Genomic DNA, 27,110 nt, shown 5'->3' with positions numbered 1-27,110 from the left:
ACACACATACGTATACATATACACCATACAAGATTTTAATGGAAAAGGATGCTCTTCCAGAGCAATGTCTTCCAAATATAGACCAGTTGTGTCAGAATCTCAGGAGAGCCATTTTGCCATGCAGAATCCCAAGCCCCATTACCTAGAGCTTCTGATTCAGCAACTCTAGAAACAAGGCCAGAGAAGGCTTGGGGAACATGGACACACACACAGATGTACAATTATATATATATAATTTTATTTTTTAAATTTTATTTTGAAAAGTTATAAACCTAGAGAAAATAGCAAAAACTATATAATGAACAATTATGTACCCTTCAACTAGATTCAACAACTATTACCATTTTCCCACATCTGCTTTTCATCTACATATATTAATGCTTCCACCCCTGAACTATATGAAAGTTGGAGATGTTATGACACTTCACCCCTAAATATATCAGTATATTTGAAAAAAGACATTCCCCTACAAAATTGCAGTATTATCACACTCAGGAAATTTAATTAAAAATATTCTCATTTGTCCCTAAAATATTCTTTAAAACTGTTGATTTTTAAATACAGGATCCAATCAAGAATCACATACTGCAATTGGTTGTCATGTTTCTTCAGTCTCCTTTAACGTAGAATTAATGTAGAATAGTCCTGTTGCCTTTTGTTTGCTTTGTATGACACTGACATTTTTGAAGAGTCTGGATTATGTTTTACAGAATGTCCCACAGTTTGGACTTCTTCTGATCGTTTCCTCATAATTACATTCATGCTGAAGAGCTTATTTATTTATTTATTTTGAGACAGGGTCTTGCTCGGTTGCCCAGGCTGGCGTGCAGTGGTGCAATCATGGCTCACAGCAGCCTTCAATTCCTGGGCTCAGGTGATCCCCCTGAGCAACTAGGACTAAAGGTGTGCACCACCACACCTGGCCAATTTTTCTATTTTTTGTAGTGATGGGGGACTTGCTATATTTCCTGGGCTGGTCTTGAATTTCTGGGCTCAAGTAATCATCCCGCCTCAGCCTCCCAAAGTGCTGGCTAGGATTACAGGCATAAACTGCTAGGCCTGGCCTGCTAAAGAGATTTGATAAAAAATATTATACAGGTGATGTGGAGTATTTCTCATTGCAATACTGCAGGAGGCACATAATGTCAATTTGTCTACTGAAGATACAAAATTTGATCACATGTTAAGAGGTGACTGACAGTGTTCTTCACTGTAATTTCTCTTTGTAATTTACGGGCAATCAGTGGAGAGAAACTTTGAGACTGTAAATATCCTATTCCTCAGTATGTTTTTTTACCTAATAGTTTTAACATTTATTGGTTACTCTTGCCTGACTCAATTATTAAAATAGTTGCAAAAAAGTAATTTTCTCTCATTCCTTCTATATATTTTTTTGAGACAGGGTTTCGCTTTGTCCCCCAGGCTGAAATTCAGTGGCGAGATCTCCGCTCACTGCAGCCTCGACTTCCCGGGCTCAGTTGATTCTTCCTTTTCAGCCTCCTGCGTAGCTGGTACTACAGGTGTGTGTCATCATGCCCAGATAATTTTTGTATTTTTTTGTAGGGACAGAGTTTCACCATGTTGCCCAGGCTGGTCTCAAACTCCTGGGCTCATGTGATCCACCCATCTCGGCCTCCTAAAGTGCTGGGATTACAGGTGTGAGCCACTGTGCCCAGCCTCATTCCTTCTATATTTATTTGCTGGAATTCTGTAAAGGAGATTTCTTCTCTCCAACTTTAATTTTTTTTTTTTTTTTTTTTTGAGAAGAGGTTTTACTCTGTCACCCAGGCTGGAGTACAATAGCATGATCATGGCTTACTGCAGCTCTCGGCCTCCCAGACTCAAGGGGATACTCCCACCTCAGTCTCCCAAGTAGTTGGGACCACAGGTGCGTGACACCATGTCCAGCTCATTTTTAATGTTTTCCAGTAGAGATGGGGGTCTTGCCATGTTGCCCAGGCTGGTCTCGAACTCCTAGGCTCGAGGGGTCCTCCTGCCTCAGCTTCCCAAAGTGTTGGGATTACAGGTGTATCAGGTGATTTTTAGAAACCAAAATCAAGGTGTCGTCATTGCTACTGAGATGTAATTGCTTCTAGGCCTTTTCAATGAACAGTGCTTGGAAAATACATATGTATATACACACACACATACAAATCATATGTTACATATATGTATTACTTGAATAGGATGCATACATATAAATATATTTTAAAGGCCAGAGTAGATACAGATATTCTCCAATTCAAATCCAATACTACAGGGTTCTTCCTCATCTTTTTCCATATTAGAATCTTATTTATTCATTTGCTCTATTTTCAATATCTGCAAATTAGTCTCAGATAACCATGCCAAAACCACAAACATTATTAAGGAGTCAAAATTTCTTTGCAGTCCATTTTTTCCTTAGAATATGCCCTATATTAAAGGTGTACTGTGAAGGTTCTATATTAAAAATTTATTTGAATTAATAGTTTTTTCAATGTGGTTATTATATCTGTTTGATTCAGTTTTGTTTGTTTCTAACCAATTTTAGGGTTTGCTTTGTTAATCTTTTTTAGTTTAATTTTATTTATTAAGTAAAATACTTAGTTCAAAAGTCAAAAGAATATTAAAAGGTATTCTCAAAAGCCTCACTCTTATCCCAGTACTTTCTACCTTATTCCAAGACATGCCTAATGGGTGATCTTTTCATTATTTTCTGGCTTGACATTCTTGTGTTTCTTTTTACAAAAATAAATTTAAAATATATACTCTCATGTGTTATATGTGTGCGTACGTGTATACATACATATTTCCCCTTCTCTTTCTCAAAAGTTAGTGTATTATATATACTTTTTGCAACTTTCTTTTTTCACATTAATGATATATCTTAGAAATCACTCCATATTAGTTTACAGAGATCTTCCTCATTCTATTTTATGGTTGAATGGTACTTCATTGTGTGAATGTACTATATTACATTCAATCAATCTCTTAATGTTGCAAAAAATAACCATGTGTATGTTGCTTTATTTTTGTGGAAGTACATCTTTAAAATCAAATTCCTGAAGTGGGATCCCTGGGTCAACTAATAAATGCATATGTGGTTTTTCTCAGATACTGCTGAATTGTATGCCCTCCCTCTCCAGTGTGAAATGTACCATTCTGCATGTTCCCAGCAAAAAAAAATGAGAACCCTTATTTCCCCACAGCATTGCTGTCTCCTCAAGCTTTGGAATTTTTGTCAATCTGGTAAGAAAGAATATCTTACTGTGGTTTTAATCTGCACTTATTTTATTATGAGTGGTGTGAATTTTCATATGTCTGAGGACCATTTGTATATCTTCTGTCAACTGCTCATGCCTTAAGATCATTTTTCTATAGGTTTTAGTCTTAAAAAATTTTTCTATTTTTCTATTTATGAGTGTTCTTTATGAATTAGGGAGAGTTATCTGTGCTTTATGTTGCAAATATTTTCTCCCATTTATCATTTGTCTTTTAGCTTTGCTTGGAGTATTTTTTTCCCCTAAAAATGTTTTAAAAAGTCAAATTTGTCGGTCTACCTAGATTTTGAATCATATTTAAAAAGGCTTTCCCCACCCCAAGTTTATAAAGGAATTTGTGTTTTCCTAGTACTTATATAGTCATTTTTTTTTACATTTTGATCTCTAATCCACGTGCAGTTTATTCTGACATATGCTGTGATATATGGATTCAATTGTATCTTTTCCTAATGGCTATTAACTTATCCCAATGTCATTTATGAAAAAGTCAATTTTATCCAATTTAATATGCCAACCACTATGGACTGAATCTCCATCCCTCAAATTAATATGTTGAAGTCCTAATCCCCAATATAACTGTACCCAGAGACAGGGCTGTTAGGAGATGATGAAGGTTAAGTGAAGTCATGGGGTAGAGCCCTAATTTGATAGAACTATGGCCTTATAAGAAGAGGAAGAGCTCTCTCCCTCCCTCCACTTCTCCCCCTTCCTTCTTCCTTCTCCTGTGAGAACACAGTGAGAAGGCAGCCATAAGATGGCTGTCTGCAAGCAAGAAGAGGACCCTCAGCAGAAACCAAGCCCTGCCAGAACCTTGATCTTGGACTTTCCAGCCTTTAGAACTGTGAGAAAAAAAAATCCTGTTGTTTAAGCCAGACAGTCTGTGGTATTTCACTGACAGCCCCAGCAGACTACCACACTACCTTTATCATATAGCAGATTTTCATATACAGTCAGATCTATCTCTGGATTTGCTATTTATTTTACACTGCTCAGTCTGCCTATTCATGTGCCAGTTCCATATAATTTTAATTACAGAGGCTTTAAAGTATGTTTTAATAGCTAATGGGATTACTCTCTGCACATTGCTCTTCTTTTTTAGGAGTTCCGAGCTATTTTTGAATTATTATATGTACACTACAAATTTTATTATATTTACCTACAAATTTTCCTCACTGCTTTGCAGAGATCCATTTTTTCCATGTTATCATTTTCTTCCTGCTTGAAGGACTTCACTTAACATTTCTTGTAGTACTGATATGCTTGTGATTAATTCTCTAAGCTTTTATATGTCTGCAAATGTCTTCATTTCATTTTTATTTTTGAAAGGCATTCTTGCTTGGTATAGAATTCTAGCTTAACAACTTTTTTTCCTTTTAGAACTTAAAAATGCTGCTCCACTGTATTCTGGCTTGCACTGTTTCTGACGAGAAGTTGCTGTCATTCTTTGCTCTTCTATGTATCATGTGCTTGTTTTTCTCTGGCTGCTCTTAAGACTTTTCTCTTTATCGTGGGTTTTCAGCAATTTGATGATGATGTGCCTTGTGTGGTTTATTTCATATTTCTCCTGCTTAGGGTTCATTGAGCTTCTCTGATTTGTGAAGTTATAGTTTTCATAGTATTCGAAAATTTTTCAAGCATTATTTTTCTAATAACTTCTTATGTGCTCCTTATCTCTCCTTCAGGACTCCAGTTATATATGTTATAGGCTACGTGAAGTTGTTCCATGGCTCACTGATGCTTTCTTTTTCAGTTCTTTTTCTCTCTGTGTTTCATTTGGATAGTTTATACTGCTGTTTTTAAGTTTGCTGATCTTCCTCCTGCAGCAATTCCAACAGTAATATGTTGTGGATCCATTCAGTTTATTCTTCACTTGAGATATTATATTGTATGTTCTACCTCTAAAGTTCAATTTGGTTCTTTTAAATCTAAATCCTACATTTCTCTACTCATGATGCTCATGATTTCCTCTATCTTCTTGAACATATGCAATATAAACAACTGCTTTAATGTCCTTGTCTATTAATTCTATAATCTGTGTTATTTCTGGATTCTAATTATAATTGGTTAGTTTTTCTCTTGCTTGTTTGCATGCCTGGTAATTTTTTATTGTGGTAAAATATATATCAAATTTACAGTTTTAATCATTTTAAAGTGTACAGTTCTGTGACATTAAGTCCATTCACATTATTGGGCAACTATCACCACCATCCATCTCCAGAACATTTTCATTTTCCCCAACTGAAACTCTGTACCTATTATCAACCTCTTCACTTCCTCCTCCCCCAGATCCTGGCAACTACTATTGTACTTTCTGTCTCTATAAATTTGACTTCTCTAGATATCTCATCTAAGTGAAATCATACAATATTTGTGCTTTTATAACTGGCTTATTTCACTTAGCATGTCTTCAAGGTTCACCTATGTTGTAGCATGTGTTATAATTTCCTTCTTCTTTAAGGCTGCATAATATTCCTATTGCATCTCTCTCTCTTCCCCAGCCCCGCTCTGTTTCTGTGTGTGCATATGTGTGACATTTTCTTTATCCATTCTTCCATCAACAGACACTTGAGTGGCTTCTACCTTTTGGCTATTGTGACTAATGCTGCTAAACATGGGTATTCAAATATCTGCCCAAGTCCCTGCTTTCAGTCCTTCTGAGTATATACCCAGAAATGGAACTGCTGAATCACAGAATTCTACTTTTACTTTTTAAGAAAATAGGTGGGGTCTCACTATGTTGCCCAGGCTGGCCTCGAACTCCTGGGTTCAAGCAATCCTCCTGCCTCAGCCTTCCAGGTAGTTGGGACTACAAGTGCATGGTATTTTTAACTTTCTGAGAAACTCCCATTTTACATTCCTACCAGCAACAGACATTCCCATTTCTCCACATCCTCATCAACATTTGTTATTTTCTGTTTTTTTCCTAATACCCATCCTAATGAATGTGAAGTGTCATCTCAATGCAGTTTTAATTTGTAGTTCCCTAATGATTAGTGATCATGAACATATTTTCATGTGCTAATTGGCCATTTGTACAACTTCTTTGGAAAAAAATCTGTTCAAGTCCTTTGCTCATTTTTGAAATGGGTTTTTTGTTGTTGAGGTTTAGGAGTTTTTATTTTTAATTTTTTAAATATCATAAACCTTGAATAACACAGTTGCAGGAGTTTTTAAAAATATTTTTTGAATATTAACCCCTTATCAGATGTATGTTTTGTGAATTTTTTTTCTAATTCTGTGGGCTGCCTTTTCACTATGTCAATAGCGTCCTTTGATGCACAAAAGTTTTGAATTTTGATGTAGTTTAATTTATGTATGTTTTTCTTTTGTTGCCTGTGCTTTTGGTGTTATATTCAAATCTAATGTCATAAAGCTTTTCTTCCAAGAGTTTTATGGATTTAGCCCCCACATTCAGGCCTTTGATACATTTTGAGTATCAATTTTGAGTATACAATTTTTGTATATAGTGTAAGGTTAAGTTCCAACTTCATTTTTTTGCATGTGTATATGTCATTTTTCTAGCATTACTGAATTAGATATGTAAGTATAAAAAATTAGCTTCACTGAGATACAATTCACACACCATAAAATTTACTCTTTTAAGTATATAGTTCAATGGCTTTTAGTACTCTGTGAATACACAAAGTGTGCAAACATCACTTTATCTAATTTAAAATATTTTCATCACTCCTCCAAAAAGAGGCCCAATACCTATTAGCAGCCACTCCCCATCCCCACTTCAAGCTGGACTCTGGAAACCACAAATCTACTTTCTGCTTACATGGATTTGGCTATTTTTTCCCATTGTGTGAGCTGTCTCTTCAGTCCTTGATGATGAAGCTTTGTAGTTTTGATGAAGTTCAAGTTATCTATTTTTTCTTTTGTTTTTTGTGCTTTTGGTGCTATATTATCTAATCCAAGGTCATGAAGATTTCCTCCTGTTTTCTTCAAAGAGTTTTCTCATTTTAGCTCTTACATTTAGGTCCATGATCCACTTGAAATTAATTTTTGCATATGGCATAGAGGTAGGGTCCAACTTCATTTTTTTCTATGTGAATATCCAGTTGTTCCTGCACCAGCTGTTGAAAATCACATTGAACTGTCTTGGCATCCTTGTGAAAAATCAATTGACCATAAATTGGTAGGTTCATTTCTGTACTCTTAATTCTAATTCACGGATCTATATGTCTGTCTTCATGCCAGAACCACAATGTCTTCAGTACCACAGCTTTGTAATAAGTTTTGAAATCAGAAAATGTTAGTCTTCCACCTTTGTTTTCCCTTTTGAAGATTGCTATGACTATTCTGGGTCCCTTATAAGAATTTTAGAACCAATTTGTCAATTTCTGCAAAATAGGCAGTTGGGATTTTGATAGGGACTGCACTGCATCTATAGATCAATTTGGAGAATATTACTGATAGTTAAGTGATTTGCAAATATTCTCTCCTAGTCTGTGGCCTGTATTCTTTTTTAATTTTTCAATTATTATTATTTTTTATTATACTTTAAATTCTGGGGTACATGTGCACAACGTGCAGGTTTGTCACATAGGTATACAGGTGCCATGTTGGTTTGCTGCACCCATCAACTCATCATTTACATTAGGTATTTCTCCTAATGCTATCTCTCCCCCAGCCTCCCACCCCCCAGCAGGCCCCAGTGTGTGATGTTCCTTTCCCTGTGTCCACGTGTTCTCATTGTTCAACTCGCACTTATGAGAACACACAGTGTTTGGTTTTCTGTCCTTGTGATAGTTTGCTGAGAATGATGGTTTCCAGCTTCATCCATGTCCCTACAAAGGACATGAACTCATCCTTTTTTATGGCTGCATAGTATTCCATGGTGTATATGTGCCACATTTTCTTTATCCAGTCTATTATTGATGGATATTTGGGTTGGTCCAATTCTTTGCTATTGTGAATAGTGCTGCAATAAACATACATGTGCATGTGTCTTTATAGTAGCATGATTTATAATCCTTTGGGTATATACCCAGTAATGGGATCGCTGGGTCTAATGGTATTTCTAGTTCTAGATCCTTGAGGAATCGCCACACTGTCTTCCACAATGGGTGAACTAACTTACACACCCACCAACAGTGTAAAAGTGTTCCTATTTCTCCACATCCTCTCCAGCATCTATTGTTTCTGGACTTTTTAATGATTGCCATTCTAACTGGCGTGAGATGGTATCTCACTGTGATTTTGATTTGCATTTCTCTAATGACCAATGATAATGAGCATTTTTTCATGTGTCTGTTGGCTGCATAAATGTCTTCTTTTGAGAAGTGTCTGTTCATATCTGTTGCCCACTTTTTGATGGGATTGTTTGTGTTTTTCTTGTAAATTTGTTTTTCTTTGCAGATTCTGGATATTAGCCCTTTGTCAGATGGGTAGATTGCAAAAATTTCCTCCTATTCTGTAGGTTGCCTGTTCACTCTGATGGTAGTTTCTTTTGCTGTGCAGAAGCTCTTTAGTTTAATTAGATCCCATTTGTCAATTTTGGCTTTTGTTGCCATTGCTTTTGGTGTTTTACTCATGAAGTCTTTGCCCATGCCTATGTCCTGAATGGTACTGCCCAGGTTTTCTTCTAGGGTTTTTACAGGTTTAGGTTTTACATTTAAGTCTTTAATCCATCTTGAGTTAATTTTTGTATAAGGTGTAAGGAAGTCCAGTTTCAGGTTTCTACATATGGCCAGCCAGTTTTCCCAGCACCATTTATTAAATAGGGAATCCTTTCCCCATTTCTTGTTTTTGTCAGGTTTGTCAAAGATCAGATGGTTGTAGATGTGTGGTATTATTTCTGAGGCCTCTGTACTGTTCCACTGGTCTATATATCTGTTTTGGTACCAGTGCCATGCTGTTCTGGTTACTGTAGCCTTGTAGTATAGTTTGAAGTCAGGTTGCGTGATGCCTCCAGCTTTGTCCTTTTTGCTTAGGATTGTCTTGGTCATGTGTGCTCTTTTTTGGTTCCATATGAAATTTAAAGTAGTTTTTTCCCATTCTGTGAAGAAAGTCAGTGGTAGCTTGACGGGGATAGCACTGAACCTATAAATTACTTCGGACAGTATGGCCATTTTCACGATATTGATTCATCCTATCCATTAGCGTGGAATGTTCTTCCATTTGTTTGTGTCCTTTTATTTCATTGAGCAGTGGTTTGTAGTTCTCCTTGAAGAGGTCCTTCACTTCCTTTGTAAGTTGGATTCCTAGGTATTTTATTCTTTTTGTATCAATTGTGAATGGGAGTTCACTCAAGAGAAAACAGAAAAGATCTAAAATCGACAACCTAACATCACAATGAAAAGAACTAGAGAAGCAAGAGCAAACAAATTCAAAAGTTAGCAGAAGACAAGAAATAACTAAGGTAAGTGCAGAACTGAAGGAGATAGAAACACAATAAACCCTTCGAAAAATCAATAAATCCAGGAACTGGTTTTTTTCTGAAAAGATCAACAAAATATAGACTGCTAGCAAGACTAATAAAGAAGAAAAGAGAGAAGAATCAAATGGATGCAATAAAAAATGATAAAGGGGATATCACCACCAATCCCGCAGAAATACAAACTACCATCAGAGAATACTATAAACGCCTCTATGCAAATAAACTAGAAAATCTAGAAGTGGATAAATTCCTGGACACATGCACCCTCCCAAGACTAAATCAGGAAGAAGCTGAATCTCTGAATAGACCAAAGGTTCTGAAATTGAGGCAATAATTAATAGCCTACCAACCAAAAAAAGTCCAGGACCAGATGGATTCATAGTCAAATTCTACCAGAGGTACAAAGAGGAGCTGGTACCATTCCTTCTGAAAGGATTCGAAGCAAAAGAAAAAGAGGGAATCCTCCCTAACTCATTTTATGAGGCCAGCATCACCCTTATACCAAAGCCTAAAAAGAGAATTTTAGACCAATATCCCTGATGAACATCGATGCAAAAATCCTCAATAAAACACTGACAAACCGAATCCAGCAGCACATCAAAAAGCGTATCCACCACCATCAAGTTAGCTTCATCCCTGGGATGCAAGGCTGGTTCAACATACGCAAATCAATAAACGTAATCCATCACATAAACAGAACCAATGACAAAAACCACATGATTATCTTAATAGATGCAGAAAAGGCCTTTGACAAAATTCAACAGCCCTTCATGCTAAAAACTCTCAATAAATTAGGTATTGATGGGATGTATCTCAAAATAATAAGAGCTATTTATGACAAACCCACAGCCAATATCATACTGAATGGGCAAAAACTGGAAGCATTCCCTTTCAAAACTGGCACAAGACAAGGATGCCCTCTCTCACCACTCCTATTCAATGTAGTATTAGAAGTTCTGGCTAGGGCAATCAGGCAAGAGAAAGAAATAAAGGGTATTCAATTAAAAAAAGAGGAAGTCAAATTGTCTCTGTTCACAGATGACATGATTGTATATTTAGAAAACCCCATTGTCTCAGCCCCAAGCTGAAAAGCAACTTCAGCAAAGTCTCAGGATACAAAATCAATATGTATTTTCATTCTCTTACCAGTGTCTATTGAAGAGCAGAAGTTCTTAATTTAGACAAAGTCTACTCTATGACTTATTTTTTAATCATGCTTTTTGGTCAGGTTTTTCAAAGTTTTCTTTATGTAAGTTTCGCACATTTGTTAGTTTTCCCTCACCCCTTACCTGCTATTGAAAATGGGAGTTTGTCTTCCACGTATCTTCCTTCTATCAGGTTATTTTAAACCATTAAGTAAAATGTTGGCTTTAGTACTGAGGTATAAACTTACTTTCTTCCAAGTTAAGTATATAGTACCCATTTTCTGGTTTATTATTTTTTTTGCTAGTAGTGTGTTGAATTTTGTCTAAGCTCATATGATTTTATTCCTTAGCTTTTCTAATATGTTGAATTCTATTAGTTAATCTTTCTAAAGTTAAATCTTTTCATTCTCCCCAAAATTCAACCTACTATTATGTCTTGATGAATTGTTGTTTTAAATATGTTAAATCCTAATTCCTTTTATTTAGGATTTTTATAACGGTATTCATACATGAGATTATACATCTGTATGTGTGTGTGTGCACATGTGTATAAATCAGGTTTAGGCATCAAAGTTCTATGTGTCTCATAAAAACAATTCAGATGCTTTCCTACTTTTTCTGTGATCTAGAATGATACTGTTCAGTACAACAGCCACTAGCCACATCAGTCCTTACATGCTTTAGCTGTGTCCCCACCCAAATCTCATCTTGAATTGTAGTTCCCATAATCCCCACATATGGTGATAGGGACCCAGTGGGAGGTAAGTGAATCATGGGGGCAGTTTCCCGTATGCTATTCTCATGATAATGAGTAAATTCTCACAAGATCTGATGGTTTTATAAGGGGCTTCCCCCTTTGCTCAGCTCTCATTCTTCTCTTTCCTGCTGCCCTGTGAAGAAGGATGTGTTTGCTTCCCCTTCCACCATGAATGTAAGTTTCCTGAGGCCTCCCTAGCCATGCTGAACTGTGAGTCAATTAAACCTCTTCCCTTTATAATTACCCAGTCTCTGGTATGTCCTTATAGCAGCATGAGAACGGACTAATACAAGGCCTTTTAAGTTACAATTAAATACAATTTAAAATTCAATTCCTTAGTCACAGTAGCCACTTCAAGTGCTTACTCACTTGCTGTATGTGGCTGTGAGGATCATGCTGAATAGAACAGATACAAAATATTTCCACCATCACAGAAAGTTCTGCTGGGTATTGTTGAACTACAACTCAAGTAGCACTAAGACTATCTGCTCCTTAAGGTTTGGTAATTTCCCTGTGAAATAATCTACACATGGTGCTTACTGTAGGTGCAGTTCCTTGAAAACTTTTGTATATCTTCTTTTCTTTTTTTTTTTTTTTTTTGAGACAGGATCTCACCCTGTGGCCTAGGCTAGAGTGCAGTGGTATGACCATAACTCACTGTAACCTCAAACTCCCGGGTGCAAGCAATCCTTCTGCCTCAGCCTCCTAAAAGCTAGGACAACAGGCATATGCCACCATGCTGGGTTAATTTTTAAAAACATTTTTGTTGAGACAGGGTCTTGCTATGTTAGCCAGGCTGGTCTTGAGCTCCTAGCCTCAAAGTGATCCTCTTGCCTTGGCCTCGCAAAGTTCTGAGATTACAGGCATGAATTACCATGCCCGGCCAGGACCAGTACTTTGAATTAACTTTGAATTAACTTTGAATTATTGCTTTTCTGTTTTCTGCCTCATTAATTTCCTTTATCTTTTTTTTTCTTCTTGCTTTGTAATTCTTTTTCTAGCTCTTTGAGTTGAGAATTTAAATCCCAATTTTCATCCTTTCATTTTTACTGATGTTAAATATTTAAGGCTATACATTTTCTTCTAAGTACTGCTTTAATTATATCTCAAAATTCTGATGTATGATGTTTATTATCATCGTGTTTTAGGAATTTTGCAAACTTTGTTTATGTCTCCCCTTTTCAACTAAGAGCTATTTAGATTTTTAAATTTCAAGGCAGATCATTTATAAGGATCTAAAGTTTGACATGCATACATATGTGCGCACACACACACACACACAGACACCCACGATCTACCTGATTTATTGAAGCCTTTCATAGTTTTACTTTTTGTCCTCTTGACCTGTCTTGCCTTCAAAGAGCTGTGTTGACCCTTCATTAGAACGTTTGTCTGCATCTCTTTCTAAGCAGCAGCATCCTTACCCTCACCTTGGGTGGTTTCATAGTAGAGTTACTGTAGAGAGATACCTCTCAACGAACAGCTTTCCTGACCACCATAGAGGAGAGTTCCTAGCAAGTTCCACCAACATAGCACCACAGTGATTTCTCTGTCATTGAGAGAGCACAGCCCTATACCTCAGCCCTGAGGATGGGGGAGGAGAGGCTCTTCCTTGGGCACTTTACCTCAGCCTCAGGGTCTGGCTTTTCTTTATGTTTGCTACTCATATATTCTTTAGAGTTATCTTTCCTTTACTAACTGATCCCTCATTACTCCAATCCTCTGTTATAGTTAACAATTATGTTAAACTTTCTATGTTCAAATTACTGTGTTGTTTCTCTCTTCACTGGACTGAGCCTGATACACACACACACTATTCTACCCTTGTCCCTTGCTTTGTTTTTGTCTTAAATTGATCATCTCTTGCTTTGATGAAGAGCTTTCTCTAATTTATTCCTCACAATGGGCTTGGGGTTATAATATTCCCTGAGTTCTGCATGCTGAAAACTATTTCAGTATAACCTCAATACCTGAAAAACAGCTGCAAACTTGACTTTCTTTACCTTGTAAAAGACTTGGCTTTTTTTGCCAGAAGTTTAGAAGAAATTTTCTTAGAATACAATAGTTTTACTAACATATGTCTTAGAGTTGACCAATCTGAATCAAAAGTAGGTCCTATAAATATAAAGGTCTGCTTTAATTTTTGGAAAGTTTTCTTATTTAAGTGTTAATTTCTTATTTAAGTGTTAATTCTGTTCCATTGTTTTGTTTATCTTCTTCTGGGGCTTCAGTTATACATACATATACATATCGTGTACATATACATATTGGATTTTTGTTCATTATGTTCTATATCTAACAGTTCCTTTGAGATACTTTTTAACCTTTTCTAATATTTATTTTTATTCTCTTGGCTTTTTATTTCCCTCCTTAATGTCCCTTATTACATTTTCAGTTGAGTCTATTGTCCTGTTGTTCACCTTGGAATTCAGTCTTCAACTGAGATAATTTTGTCTTTTTTTCTTGAGTTTGGACAATTCTATTTTCATATCTTCTTGTCTATTGTGCATTTCTAGCTTGACTTTTACAACCTATGATTCAAGGTATTTTTTTCATATCTGCCAAGACTTGTTTAACTCAAGTTGAGTTGCTGTGCAACAGGTTTCCTCTGATTAGTCATTGGTTTTGGAAGCATTTTCAGCAGTTGAAATGGTTTTATCCTCATCTTATGTTTTTCTTCATATTGAAGCTTTTTATAAATTTTCAAGTGCTATTTTCTCACCATTTTTATATATCTTAAATTTTCCCAGACCAGCAAAAAACAAAAGGTTCTATTGGCAGGGAACTTGGGTCATGAGTTGGCATAGTGAAATACAATTTCTTTAATAGATGGGCCTGTTTAAGATAGGATGAGAAGAATGGTATGCCTTTTATTCTGTATAATCCTAAATTTTACCCCTTGCTGTCTTTTCTTCCCTTCAACGTTAAGTCTCCCTCTTCCACAGAAGAAGTTTTCTCCCCAGGACTGCCATCTCCAGTCCACTTTCAACTTTGACTCTCCTTTCCAATTCCAATAGTTTGTGCTCTAATCCACAAGATCTTAGCTCTGTTCTCAGTATTTCCCATTCTGGGTGGGACTATCTCATTCTGGGGGCAATTTTGGCTCTGTTAGGCCCCCATTGTTCTCTCCCTTTTTTATACAATTTCCACCTACATAAATTCTTTGTTATGTATGGTCTGGTACTGGCTCTGCTGGTTTCAGATCTTTATATCCCCATTAAAAAGTAACTGATAATTGTGGCATTCTTGGCTCCTAGTTACATTTAGGCATAAATTATGGGTGGATTGTTTCCTTCTTGATCTGTAGGTTTCTGGAGAATTTTTCGAAATATTTGATTTACATGGTCACTATGTGCCCTGGGAACTTGTATTTTTTAATAGCCTCAAATGCTTCTAAATAGTGATTCATAAAGTAGTGCAAGAATAACACACTACAGTGTAAGAATGAAGAGCATCTCCATGTTACTGCAATGTCATCTTTAGGACATATCACTAAATGAAAAAAGGCAGGGGATAGATACACACATACACACACACACGCCTATATTTTTTATAAAACTGAAGGATAAACTATAGGATTAAAAAGAAGTGGTTACCTATGGCAGAAGGAAAGAACAAGGTGAAAGAGATTTCTCTGAATATACTCCGTTTTATAGACTTGACTTTTCAGAATTATATATATTTCAGAATTATATATAATAATGTATTTATAAAGCAAAATTAAATTTTAAAAAGCAATTCCACAAAATAAATAAAATGAAGCAAATGAACCTTAGTTATTAAGTTGGTGGTACAGTCACTCTGACAGAAACTAATCTAAATGACCTTATAACACATTATTTGTCTGTATTTTTCTTAAGAGTAAGGAAAAAATGCAAATAACTCAAACACTGTCAATAATCAAACTGGTGGTAGTGTTGGTATTGTTATTCTGAGACTGTTAGATGAGTGATATGGGATAAAGCAAATGAGTTACTGTGTTAACATGGAGAACCAGGGTTTTGTTGTGGTACAAAGGAGATTCAAATTTAAGGTAGTAGAGATGAAGTAGGTAAAAACACCTCTGTCCCTTAGTGAGAAGTATCAATTTGAACCAATGATATTTTACCCCAATAATTTTTTTTTTTTTTTTTTTTTAGACGGAGTCTCAGTCTGTTGCCCAGGCTGGAGTGCAGTGGTGCAATCTCGGCTCACTGCAACCTTCGCCTCCCGGGTTCAAGTGATTCTCCTGCCTCAGCTTCCCGAGTAGCTGGGACTACAGGCATATGCCACAACACCCAGCTAATTTTTGTATTTTTAGTAGAGACGGGGTTTCACCATGTTGGCCAGAATGATCTCGATCTCCTGACCTTGTGATCTGCCTGCCTCGGCCTCCCAAAGTGCTGGGATTACAGGTATGAGCCACTGCGCCTGGCCAATAATCTTTTTAAAAAGGTAGTTCCTGCCTCGCTATACCAAAAAGACTAGAAAGGATGACCAACCTAGTAGCATTGAGCACTCTAGTGATCTGATTATGGTCTCTAAATACCATTTCCCAATAAAAGGAGCCCAGGAACCTATAAGAGCTAGCTGATTCCATATTTGGGGCAAAAAATATATAAGATGAACCTGGAACATGTTGAAATTGCAAAAATCCAAGAGAGCTACCAAATAGTATCAAACAGTATATAAAAGAGTCAGGAGACAACTTGATAAGTTTCCTTCTGGCAAAAGATGGGATAATTCAAGCATCAATAAGGACAATTGGCATGATGGAGTGAAACACAACAAATATGTATGAAGTTTTGAGCTTATGATACTAAGCAACAACAAAATCCTCCTTAAATATTTTTGGAGGATGCTAATAAACCAATTCATTGGAAATTGGTAAAGAAAGAAATAAAGCATGCATTTAAACTGTTTTTCCTGTGTGAACTATATCTCAAAATAACTAAATAGTTGATGAAAGTTTATGTTAACAGATGTATTCCATTAATTTACGTAGACAGAATGGCAGGATTAAATTTTTCCATTTTGTAACCATATGAATTATAGATTTAAATCAGGGGCAGCAAACTACAGTTGGCAGGCTGACAACCTGTTTTTGTAAATAAAGTTTTATTAGAACACAACTCTATTTGTTTGTTTATGTAATGTCAACAGCTGCCTTAGCAGAAAGACAAAGCTAAGTAATTATAACAGAGAATGTATGATCTGTAAAGCCTAAAATATTCACTATCAGTTCTGTCAAGAAAATGTCAACCCTGATCTAGACTATGAGCAGCAATGGCTGCTACATTATATTACATTATAAAACAAGAGACAACCAGACTATACATGCTTCTTGATAGAAATAAATACCACCACCTACGAAATATTCTTATGAAAAAATTGAAACAGAATCTGATCAAGTCTCTAGATTTAGCTACCAATTTTAGGAACTAGAGGACACAGAAACATGTTAAATGATACAACAAGAATACAATCAACAAAATATAATTTTAGGAAATTTAAAAGACAAATGACTTAGGTTTTTAAACAAGTAAACTGCAAGAAAAAATGAGAGCAGACAAGAACTTGTAGATTTAAAGAAACTTAAAGGACATATCAACTAACTGCAATGTGAGGATTCTAGTTAGATTGATTCAAAAAACTGATTAAAAAAAGAGAGAGAGAGACAGACAGAGACAGACAATCCAGAAAATTTAAACACATTAAAATATTTGTTGATATTAAGATATTATCATTGGCTTATTTGTATGTGATAATTGTATGGTTATGTTTAAGACATCCTTGCCCATGACAGAGACATACTAAATACTTTCATGATAAAATCATGCTATGTTTAACAATTGGAGGTGGGGACAGAAAGTGCATACAAGTATAGATAAAATTATATTGACTTCAACAATGAAGTGTTACATGAGCACTCACTATGCTATTTTTCTCTACCTTTTTATATGTTTGAAATTTTACATTACAAAATTTTTTTTAATGGGGGAAAACATTAAATAAGTACCTAGGGAGCCCATGATACATGCTCTCTAACTCTCAATCTAGCACAGCTTCCTGAGAGGAAATATAGTCAAAGTCCATAATCTAACTCTCTCGGTCCCCCATTGAGACTCACTGTAATAGTGATTGACAGTAACTGATAAGAAGGGCTGAATCCCTCAGATTTATTGAGGCAAAAGCTGGAGAGGAATCTGATCTGGAAAGAAAAACCTAGTGGGGTTATTAGCTTAAATTTAAAAAAATGATTTTTATGTAATAATGGATTCAAAGCGAGAAAACTCCAAGGACCAGGTGAGAATTAGTGAGAAAGGAGATAAGAGATCCTTACAACAGTCACGCTTTCTACTGGCAGATTTTCTCTCATTTCTTGTCATTATGATAGGATTTGGTGAAAGCTTTATGCTTTTTGAGATAGGTTAAATGGCAAGACCTCCTTCCATTCTCTCTCTCAGGTAAATGGGCACTGGCCAAGAACAAAGGGTGTGATTTCTTGTTAGAAAGAATTTGGAAGAAGCCTGGATATCATAAGCTAATGTAGAGATGGAGATGTCCAAATTGTATAGCTTGTTTCATTTTGGGTGGGCCTTTTTAGGAGACTGTATGAAAAATAAGGGATAAGCAGGGTACCCTAGGCTTTCCCATAATAGGATGTTCAGTTTTTGGAAGCTAACTATTAACAATTGGCTAGAAAGAGTTTGGGTTTACTTACTCACCAAGAGGTGGCTGTAGCATACCCCCATTCTTTTCACAGTTCCCAATAGGCTGGATTTCAGCTGAGTCAACTAGCCGCCAGAAGTCATTTTTGTTGTCGCTCCCATCAAGGCGCAGGCGAAGGCGGGCACCTGTCAGTCCAACTACTGTGGCAATACAGGTGGATGTGGTGTTCCTGGGGTCCTGTGCTTCCAATTTCATACTGATCTTGAACTCGTTGCTTGGAGGTGTGTAGGACTGGGAAAAACAAGGCATAAGGTATAGACAGATTAAGAGTAAAACCCCAAAATTCATGTTTTGGATTCAGATTGGTTATAGCTGGGCCAGGGACAACCAACTGAATTATTCCCTAATAATTAAGAACGGTTTCATGCAAAAGAAACAATGAAAGGTAAGATGAAGGGGAAAAAAATTACTTTCCAATGAAGCATCAAATAGACCCATACCAGTTAAAAAAAGGACAAGAATGTCTTATATAGGCCAGTTAATTAAATGTTTTCTCATTCTATAATTCTCTCCCTACCCTTCCAGGTAGGGACTTTTAATCTCTTTTTAGTCTTTTGAGGACTACTACGTCCTATTAAACTACCATATTCTTAGTGTCTCTTTGTGGAATATTTCAGTATATTGGTGTGTATATCTACCACACAGACTATTGAGGGTTAATTTTTTCTTATTTTGACAACTTACTAATCAAGTCATACAACTGACATACAATAAACTATACACTTTAGTAAGTCTTGACATATGTATATACTCATGTTACTATATACACCATATAAATCTGTGAAAGTATCACCACAATAAAATAATGAACATGGCCATTATCGTCAAGCTCTCACATGCTCTTTTGCAGTCTCTTCTTCTGGCCCCTCCAGGACCTCTGTACCCAGGCAACCAATGATCTACTTTCTATCACTGTAGATTGCTTTGCATTTTCTAGTCTTAGATGGAATCACAGAAGATGTACTTTCTTTTTTGTCTAGCTTCTTTCACTCAGCATAACTACTCTGATATTCATTCATATTAATAATTCATTTCCTTTTATTGTTGAGTGGTATAACCATGCTGATGGAGATTTGGTTTGTTCCAGCTCCTGGCGATTACAAATAAAGCTGCTAGAAACATTTAAGTACAAATTTTTGTGTAGGGAAACATTCTTTCTTTTTTCTTGCACAAATACCTAGGAGTGAAATGGCTGGATCACATGGTAGGTATATGTTTAAATCACAAAACAAAAAATTAACCCTTTTAAGGTATACAATTCAATGATTTTTAGAATATTCTCAGAGTTGTGTAAACACCATCCCTATCTAATTTTATAACATTTCCATAATCCCCCCAAAATGAACCCCATGCCCCAGTGGAGTCATTCCCCATTACCCTCTCAGCCCAGTCCCTAGAAACCATTAATCTACTTTCTGTTTCCATGGATTTACCTATTCTGGACATTTGATATAGATGGAATTATATAATGTGTGGCCAATATGTGAATAGTTTCTTTCATTTAGCAAAATGGATTCAAGGTTCACCCATGTCAATGAGTGTATCAGTACTTCATTCCTTTTCATTGATGAACAATATTCCATTGTATGGATATACATTTTGCTTACTCATTCATCAGCTGATGGACATTTGGGTTGTTTCCTCTTTTTGGCTATTATGAATAATGATGTGATGAACATTTATGGTATATTTTTCTATGGACATGTTTTCTATTCTCTTACGTATATACTTATGAGTGAAACTGCTGGGTCATGTGGTAACTCTGTTTAACATTTTGGGTAACCTCTGAACTGTCTTCTCAAGTAGCTATAGGATTTCATAATTTCACCACCAATGTACAAAGGTTCCAATTTCTACACATCCTCACCAACCCTTGCCATTGTTTGTCTTTTTGATGTTAGAGTCATCTAGTCAATGTGATGTATATCTCATTGCAGTTTTGATTAGCATTTCTCTAATGACTACTGAGTATCTTTAATGTGCCTAACTGGTCATTTGTATATATTTGGAGAAATATCTATTCAAATTCTTTGTCCATTTTAAAATCACGTTGTCTTTTAATTTCCGAGTTTTAAGAGTTCTTTCTATATTCTGGATACAAGTCCTTTACCAGATATATAATTCTCAAATATTTTCTCCCATTGTGTGGGTTGTTCTTTTCACTTTCTTTTTTTTTTTTTTTTTTTTTTTTTTAGTATTTATTGATGATTCTTGGGTGTTTCTCGGAGAGGGGGATATGGCAGGGTCATAGGATAATAGTGGAGATAAACACATGAACAAAGGTCTCTGGTTTTCCTAGGCAGAGGTCCCTGCGGCCTTCTGCAGTGTTTGTGCCCCTGGGTAGTTGAGATTAGGGAGTGGTGATGACTCTTAAAGAGCATGCTGCCTTCAAGCATCTGTTTAACAAAGCACATCTTGCACCGCCCTTAATCCATTTAACCCTGAGTTGACACAGCACATGTTTCAGAGAGCACGGGGCTGGGGGCAAGGCCATAGATCAACAGCATCCCAAGGCAGAAGAATTTCTCCTAGTCAGAACAAAATGGAGTCTCCTATGCCCACCTCTTTCTACACAGACACAGCAACAACCTGATCTCTCCTTCCTTTCTCCACACTTCCCCCCCTTCTTTTCAACAAAACCGTCATCGTCCTCATGGCCCGCTCCCGATGGTCGCTGTCTCTTCGGAGCTGTTGGGTACACCTCCCAGACAGGGCGGCCGGGCAGAGGCGCTCCTCACTTCCCAGACCGGGCGGCCGGGCAGAGGCGCTCCTCACTTCCCAGACGGGGCGGCCGGGCAGAGACGCTCCTCACTTCCTCCCAGACGGGGTGGCAGCCGGGCAGAGGCACTCCTCACCTCCCAGACGGGGCGCCTGGGCAGAGGCGCTCCTCACCTCCCAGACAGGGTGGCCAGGCAGAGGCGCTCCTCACTTCCCATATGGGGTGGCGGCCAGGCAGAGGCGCTCCTCCCTTCCCAGATGGGGCAGCCGGGCAGAGGCGCTCCTCACTTCCTCCCAGACGGGGTGGCGGCCAGGCAGAGGCGCTCCTCACCTCCCAGACGGGGCGGCCGGGCAGAGGTGCTCCTCACTTCCTCCCAGACGGGGTGGCAGCCGGGCAGAGGCACTCCTCACCTCCCAGACGGGGCGGCCGGGCAGAGGCGTTCCTTGTTTCCGAGACAGGGCAGCCGGGCAGAGGCGCTCCTCACATCCCAGACGATGGGCGGCCGGGCAGAGGTGCTCCTCACTTCCTCCCAGACGGGGTGGCAGCCAGGCAGAGGCACTCCTCACCTCCCAGACGGGGCGGCCGGGCAGAGGCGCTCCTCACTTCCCAGACGGGGTGGCCAGGCAGAGGCGCTCCTCACTTCCCATATGGGGTGGCGGCCGGGCAGAGGCGCTCCTCACTTCCTCCCAGACGGGGTGGCAGCCAGGCAGAGGCGCTCCTCACCTCCCAGACGGGGTGGCCGGGCAGAGGCGCTCCTCACTTCCCAGACGGGGCGGCCGGGCAGAGGTGCTCCTCATCTCCCAGACGGGGCAGCCGGGCAGAGGTGCTCCTCACTTCCTCCCAGATGGGGTGGCGGCCGAGCAGATGCGCTCCTCACTTCCCAGATGGGGCGGCTGGGCAGAGGGGCTCCTCACATCCCAGAAGATGGGCGGCCAGGCAGAGACGCTCCTCACTTCCTAGACGGGGTGGCGGTGGGGCAGAGGCTGTAATCTTTGCAGTTTAAGAGGCCAAGGCAGGAGGCTGGTAGGTGGAGGTTGTAGCGAGCCGAGATCACGCCACTGCACTCCAGCCTGAGCACCATTGAGCATTGAGTGAGCGAAACTCCGTCTGCAATCCCAGCACCTCGGGAGGCGGAGGCAGGCAGATCACTGGAGGCCAGGAGCTGGAGACCAGCCCGGTCAACACGGCGAAACACTGTCTCCACCAAAAACACAAAAACCATTCAGGCGTGGCGGCACGCGCCTGCAATCCCAGGCACCCGGCAGGCCAAGGCAGGAGAGTCACAGGAGCCCGAGGCAGGGAGGCTGCAGCGGGCCGAGATCACGGCAGCACAGTCCAGCTTCGGCAACAGAAGGAGACCGAAAAAAGGAGAGGGAGACCGAAGAAAGGGGAGAGGGAGAGGGAGAGGGAGAGGGAGAGGAGGGAGAGGAGGGAGAGGGAGAGGGAGAGGAGAAGGAGAGGGAGAGGGAGAGGAGGGAGAGGGAGAGGAGGGAGAGGGAGAGCGTTCTTTTCACTTTCTTGATGGTGTGGAAACAAAAATCTTTTAATTTTGATGAAATTTAAGTTATCTATTTTTTCTTTTGTTATGTTTTTGATGTTGTATTATCTAATCCAAGGTCATGAAGATTTCCTTCTATGTTTTCTTTAAAGAGTTTTGCAGTTTTAACTCTTACATTTAGGTCCATGATCCACTTGAAGTTAATTTTTGTATATGGCATAGAGGTAGGGTCCAACTTCACTTTTTTCTATGTGGATAACCAGTTGTTCCTGCACCAGTTGTTGAAAAACCCATTGAACTGTCTTGGTACCCTTGTCAAAAATCGATTGATCATAAATTGGTGGGTCAATTTCTGTACTCTCAATTTTAATTCATGGATCTATATGTCTATCTTCCTGCCAGAACCATGATGTCTTAAGTAGTGTAGCTTTGTAGTAAGTTTTGAAATCAGGAAATGTGAATCCTTCAGCTTTGTTCTCTCTTTTCAAGATTGCTATGGCTATTCTAGGTCTCTTGTAAGAATTTTAGAATGAATTTTTCAATTTCTGCAAAAAAGGCAGCTGGGATTTTGACAGAGATTGTGTTGAATCTACAGATCAATTTGGAAAATAATGCTGTCAGTTATGTGATTTGCAAATATAGTCATGTTCCGCATAACGACGTCTGGTCAAAAACAGACTATGTATAGATTATGGTCCCATAAGACTACAATGCAGCTAAAAAAATCCTGTATCCTAGTTATATTGCAGCTGTCTTAAGGTCCTAGAGCAACACATTACTCACATTTGTGGTGACGCTGGTGTAAAAAAACCTACTGTGCTGCCAGCTGTATAAAAGTATAGCACATACAATTATGTACAGTACATAATACTTGATAACAATTGACTATGTTACTGGTTTATGTGTTTACTATATATTTTTAATCATTATTTTAGAGTGTATTCTTTATACAAAAATAAAAGTTAACTAAAAAATAGCCTCAGGCAGCTCCTTCAGGAGGTATTCCAGAAGAAGGCATTGTTACCATAGGAGATTATAGCTCCATCCATGCATGTAACTGCCCCTGAAGACTTTCCAGTAGGCTCAGAAGTAGAAGTGGAAGACAGTGATACTGAAGATCCTGAGTCTGTGTAGGCCTAGAGTAATGTATGTGTTTGTCTTAAGGTTTTTAACAAAAAGAGTTTAAAAGGTAAAAAAAAAATTAAAAATTATTTTTCTACAGCTGTACAATGTGTTTTAAGCTAAGTATTATTGCAAGAGTCAAAAAAGTTAAAAAAAATGAAGTTTATAAAGTGAACAATTTACAGTAAGCTAAGGTTAACTCTTTATTGAAGAAAAAAAATTTTTAAATAAATTTAGTGTAGCCTGGGTGTACAGCGTTTATAACATTGACAGTGGTATACAGTTCACCACTTACTCACTGACTCACCCAGAGCAATTTCCAGTCCTCCAAGCTCCATTCAAGGTAAGTGCCTGATACGGGTATACAAATTTTAATATACCTTTTATACCATATTTTTTTTTACTGTACCTTTTCCATGTTTAGATATGTTTACATAGACGAATACCATTGTGTTACAACTATCTACGGTATTCAGTATAGTAATATGCTGGACAGTTTTGTAGCCTAGGAAGAATAGGCTATGGTCTAGGTGTGTAGTAGGCTATAGCATCCAGGTTTGTGCCAGTGTATTCTATGTTCACACGATGATGAAACTGCTTAACAATTCATTTCTCAGAGCATATCCCTATCATTAAGCAATGCAAAACTATCCTCTTAGTCTGTGACCTGTATTTTTGTTCTCTTACCAGTATCTTTTGAAGAGCAGTTCTTAATTTTGACAAAGTCCACTCTATTTTTTTAATGAATCAAAATTTTGGTCAGGCATCTTCTAAGGTTTTCTTTATATAAATTTTGCATATTTGTTAGTTCCTCCCCTGCCCCACCCAAAGTAGTTGAACCATTCTGCATTTTCACCAGCAGCATATGAAAGTTCCATTTGTTCTACATCTTTGCCACTATTTAATATGGTCAGCCTTTTGAAAATCAGAGCCATTTAAATAAGTGTATAGTGATAGCTTACTAATCACTTTTAATTTGTATTTCCCTAATGAAATAATGGTATTGGGCATCTCTATTCATGTACTGATTTGCCCTGTATACATTTTCCTTGGTGTTTGTTCTAAATCTTTCAACCCAGATCCCTTTTATTTCTTTTTCTGGCCCATTTGCATTGGTAATACAATACTGAATAAAAGTGGCAAGAGCAGATACCCTTGTCTTGTTCCTGATCTTAAGGGGAAAGCATTTAGTCTTTCACCATTAAGTATGATATTATTTCTAGACTATTAATAAATGCCCTTTAGAGTTTAGGATTTAGAAAGTTCCCTTCTATTTCTAGTTTGGTGAGAGTTTTTTAGTAATGGACATTTAATTTTGTGAAATGCATGCACTTGGAAAGAATGTGTATCTACATATGTTGGACAGTATTCTATATATGTCAGTTAGGTCAAGTTAGTTCATAGTGTTGTTCAAATCCACTACATATTTGCTGATTTTTTTTCTCTACTTGTTCTTTCATTACACAGAGAGGAGTATTAAAAGTCTGACTATAGATAATTTTGGATTTATCTATTTCTCCTAATAGTTCTATTGGTTTTTGCTTCATGTCAGGATTTGTCTGATTTCTTTATCATTATAAAATTAACTTCCTTAACCCTGTTAATATTATTTGAAGTGTACTTTGATATTAATATAGCCATTTCAGCTTTATTATAGCTAATGTCAGCATGGTATATCATCTTCATACATTTACTTTTAACCTATTGAAAGCATAATTCCAATCATAGCAAGCTCAATAGTAAAGAAACAGAAAAAAAGTGTAAGTTTTTGAAGGCAGTATATAATTGGGTTTTGCTTTTTATCCAATGTGCCAATTTCCGCTTTTTAACATTTAAACCATTTACATTTGATTATTGATATAGCTGGGTTTAAATAAAACATTTTGCTATTTTTTTCCCATTATTCTAGTGGTTGCATTAGAGTTTACAGTACAAACATCTTTAACTTACCAGTCTATCTTATCAAGTAAGATAATACTACTTCATGCATGACAACCTTGTAATAGTATACTTAAGATTCCTCCCTTCCTGCCTTTGTGCTACTCTTATCATACATTTTACTTATATATGTTATCATCTTCACAATATACGGTTATTATTATTGTCTACACAATTATCTTTTACACAGATTTAAATAAGAAAACACCTTATATATCTACCCTTATAATGACAATTTCCAGTGACCTTCATTTCTTTGTATAGATCTGTTATTTCATTTGATACCATTTTCTTTCTGCTTGATGAACCTCCTTTAACATTTCTTGAGGTGTGAGTCTGTGAGTGATGAATTCCTTCAGCTTTTGTAAATCTGAAAATATCTTTATTTCACCTTTGTGTTTGAAAGACATTTTTGCTGGCTGCAGTAGTCCAGGTTGACAGGTTTTTTTTTTTTTCTTTTAGTACTTTCAAGGTGTTGCTCAATTTTGTTCTTGCTTATATTGTTTCTGACAAGAAATATAATTCTTACATTAGTTATCCTATATATAAAGTGTCTTTTTTCTCTGGCTGCTGTTGAGTTTTCTCTATCAATGGTTTTGTGCAATTTGATTATGATATGCCTCAGAGTAGTTTTCTTCTTATTATTTTTGGGATTCCTTGAATTTCTTGATTCTGTGGACTTATAGTTTTATTTTATTTATTTATTTATTTACTTATTTATTTTGAGACAGAGTCTCGCTCTGTCGCCCAGGCTGCAGTGCAGTGGCACGATCTCAGCTCACTGCAAGCTCCGCCTCCTGGGTTCATAAAATTCTCCTGCTTCAGCCTCCCCAGTAGCTGGGACTACAGGCGCCCATCACCATGCCCGGCTAATTTTTTTGTATTTTTAGTAGAGATGGAGTTTCACCATGTTAGCCAGGATGGTCTTAATCTCCTGACCTCACGATCCGCCCACCTCAGCCTCCTAAAGTGCTGGGATTACAGGCCTGAGACACCGTGCCCGGCTGTTATTTTTAATTTTGGAAAAATTTTAGCCATTATTTCTTCAAATACTTTTTCTATCCCCCATCACTTCTCTCCTCTGGGGACTCCAATTATACATCTATTTGGTCACTTGAAGTTATCCCATAGTTCACTGGTACTCTTCTCATTTTTTCTAAATTCCTTTTTCTCTTTGTGTTTCATTTTGAATAGTTTCTATTGTTATGTTTTCAAGTTTACTAATTTCTTCTGGCATTAATCCAATCTAGTGTATTTTTCATTTCCCACATAGGAGCCCAGTGAGTCTTTTTAATATCTTCCATGTCTCTGCTTAATATCTGAATATAACAAATATATTAAAATAATTATTTTAATGTGTTTGTCTGCTATTCTATGATCTGTGTAGAGTCTGAGTCAGTTTCAATCAATTATTCTCTAGATTATTGGTTGCATTTTCCTGCCTCTTTGCATGCCTGGCAGTCTTTGATTGAAAGTTAGATCTGGTGAATTTTACCTGTTGGGTACTGGATATTCTTGCATTCCTATAAATCTTCTTGGGCTTTGTTCCTCGATGCAGTTAAGTTATTTGTA

At 37.5% G+C, this 27,110-nt stretch overlaps 1 protein-coding gene across 24 annotated transcripts in view; it reads right to left on the bottom strand.

Annotated features, from left to right (window-relative positions):
* SCMH1 (Scm polycomb group protein homolog 1) overlaps positions 1 to 27,110 on the bottom strand; it is a 242,035-nt gene that overhangs the window by 125,089 nt on the left and 89,836 nt on the right. For 23 of the 24 annotated variants that reach the window (XM_063665596.1, XM_063665586.1, XM_054492597.1 and 20 more), the window contains one exon: positions 18,258 to 18,492. In XM_063665596.1, coding sequence (XP_063521666.1) covers positions 18,258 to 18,456 — 199 coding nt within the window. In that variant the 5' untranslated portion in view covers positions 18,457 to 18,492. Of the gene's footprint in view, positions 1 to 18,253; positions 18,493 to 27,110 lie in introns of all 24 variants that reach the window. The other variant, XM_054492649.2, reaches the window with a different exon arrangement.

This window comes from Pongo pygmaeus, chromosome 1 (assembly GCF_028885625.2).
Source record: "Pongo pygmaeus isolate AG05252 chromosome 1, NHGRI_mPonPyg2-v2.0_pri, whole genome shotgun sequence".
Lineage (NCBI taxonomy): Eukaryota > Metazoa > Chordata > Mammalia > Primates > Hominidae > Pongo > Pongo pygmaeus.
This window is presented reverse-complemented; position numbering and strand designations above follow the sequence as displayed.